The 2,416-nt window shown below is 44.3% G+C and overlaps 1 protein-coding gene across 1 annotated transcript in view; it reads left to right on the top strand.

Moving 5' to 3' along the window:
* LOC106011992 overlaps window positions 1-2,416 on the top strand; it is a 10,161-nt gene that overhangs the window by 612 nt on the left and 7,133 nt on the right. Inside the window, exons 2-3 of the mRNA XM_013083473.2 lie at window positions 703-935; window positions 1,957-2,097. Coding sequence (XP_012938927.2) covers window positions 703-935; window positions 1,957-2,097 — 374 coding nt within the window. The remainder of the gene's footprint in view (window positions 1-702; window positions 936-1,956; window positions 2,098-2,416) is intronic.

The following is a 2,416-nucleotide window of genomic DNA, read 5'->3' as shown; positions in this document are numbered from 1 at the left end:
ACACGATTGACCCTACGCTCTTCTTTGCCAGTATTATGTAAGCCCCGGAGCAATCTAGCGAAATGCTCAAGTGAATTGTTTGTCTTGCCACTATTTTAAGTGACTCTGTAGCCGTGAACCTGGGGGAGGTATGAGTTGTGCCTTTGAATGGTTTTGAGGTGGAGTAGTGAAAGTTATTACGTGTACTTGACTGTTCAGTTCCAATACAGGAAGAACAAAATTGATGTTTAACAACAAACAAATTTAGTACGAGAAATCAAAGCGACAAGTAAAAAGAATGAAAATAAAACCACAAGGCCCTCCCTCACCAACCCAAAGATCCTACAATTATACACCGTCTCATTTACTATGCCCTTGACTATCTTCAGCAAGCGATAGCTTAATTATTATTGTGCACGCCCACTTTTTAGCCCCACGAGCCGCCCCTGACACAGGCCCAAAGACGCTGTACTGCTTTCTTGCATTTTTGTAGTGATAAGTGATTAAACGTATTACTTCTATTCATTTGCTTTTCCAAGTTATGTTAAAATTTCAATACATGATGCATAACACCGAATGTAAGGGCGCATAAAACAGTCTTTCAATAATCACCACAATATTTTGCCACAGTTGTGAGTCCAGGCATGAATTATTTTGCAACAGTTGTGAGTCCAAACATAATATTTTGCCACAGTTGTGAGTCCTGTATCTTCTTCGACCAAGACGGGCTCCGTGAAACTTCAGTGGACGCTGGCGCCACCACACGAGCCGCCATTGGACAGGCGGAGTTCGTCACGCCTGAAGCTCCCAGTTACAAAATGTTAGCCTACATGTTCGCCATCGTGTCTGGCGCGGAGTGGATTTTCCTGACCAACAGTCCGATGCTTCCCCCCTCACGGGTCTTGGACAGGTTTATCATGGGTGAATTTCCCACTGGACTCGTGTACAATGAAGAGGTGGGTAGGTAGGCTTAAAGTGACGCTTCCCTTAATTCTTGAGTACGGGCAGGGTTAAGATGAGGCTTCTCTCAACACTCGTTAGTAGATTAATCAACACAATTTTATGACTTTTAGAAATAATGAGTATGATATTTGTCGAATAAATAACATTAATAAAAATGGAAAAAAAGTGTAAGTACTTTGATTGACGCGTAGCATACAGTGCAAGCAGCTGATTGAGCGCTCAAACATTAACAAACTATAGACATATCTATCTATCTATCTATCTATCTATCTATCTATCTATCTATCTATCTATCTATCTAACTATCTATCTATCTATCAGTCTATCTATCTATCTATCTATCTATCTATCTTTTTCTTTATCTATCAAACACACATAAAAACAAGAGTGCACCCACATGCATACAATAGCACAGACATTATGTACACAGCCAGACATTCCTCTCTCCTCTAAGAAATAAACACAGATTGGTCACTAATAGACATGTCTTTACATAGTATTCATTTTCACGTTTCGCACTTCCGAAAAAAATATCATCTTCCTTGGATGTCCACTTTGTCCCATTCTCTCCCCACTTATCTTTACACCTCCCATCCCTTTCCCACAACCCACACAACGACCCCTAAACCACCCATCCCCATTCCTTTACTCCCACCACGGCCTCATCCAACGACTCCAAAACAACCCCCCCCCCTTTTATTTCTTTGACAACCCGCATACACAAACACCCCACTCACACAAACACATACACACACTCCTACACGAAAACAAACATACACACAAACACACAAACACACATACACACAAACAATCACACACACACACACATACACACGTCAATACTTCGCTCAATGACCCCAAACCCACCTCCCCCCTGCCAATTTGTTTCCTCTCCACCCCCTCCCCTCCCAACCCCTCCCCCTCCCTCTCCATCACTCCTTCCTCCCTCCCCCCCCTCTTCCCCACGTCCCTCCCCTCCCTTTCCCCACACCACAACGACCACCACCACTAAAGGACATCCTGGACCCCTGCGAGCACTTCACAGACGGCTATTGGCGTGCCGGCCAGCTGTCATCTCGCCACATTCGGCGCTACACAGTCAGGGGCGTGTCACAGAAGGCTGTCATGGCGGCCGTCTCCCACTGTTACCAAGGGGTAAGTGACATACTTTCTTATTTTTAGTGGAGGTTTTACGGCAATCGCAACTGCATAAGGTCATATGAGCGCCATAAGATTAGAGGTGTTACAAGAGAGTAACAAAACCAAAAAAGAAAAACGGGAGATAAGGTCGATAGATGTTTGATAGGAAAGAAGAAGCAAACCACACCAGAGCACCCTCCAACCACCCACGACATACTTTTTGTTAAGACTTTATGTTTCTGTGTTTAGGGACCGTTCACAAATGACGCCAGCTCAGAAGGAGGGAGGGGGTGGAGGAGCCTGTGAAAAGTTGACAAAAGTTGACATGGTGGCC

The sequence above is a fragment of the Aplysia californica genome, unplaced genomic scaffold (genome assembly GCF_000002075.1).
Source record: "Aplysia californica isolate F4 #8 unplaced genomic scaffold, AplCal3.0 scaffold00234, whole genome shotgun sequence".
Classification (NCBI taxonomy): Eukaryota; Metazoa; Mollusca; class Gastropoda; order Aplysiida; family Aplysiidae; genus Aplysia; species Aplysia californica.
Note: the sequence above shows the minus strand (reverse complement) of the source record. Positions and strands in the feature narration are given on the sequence as shown.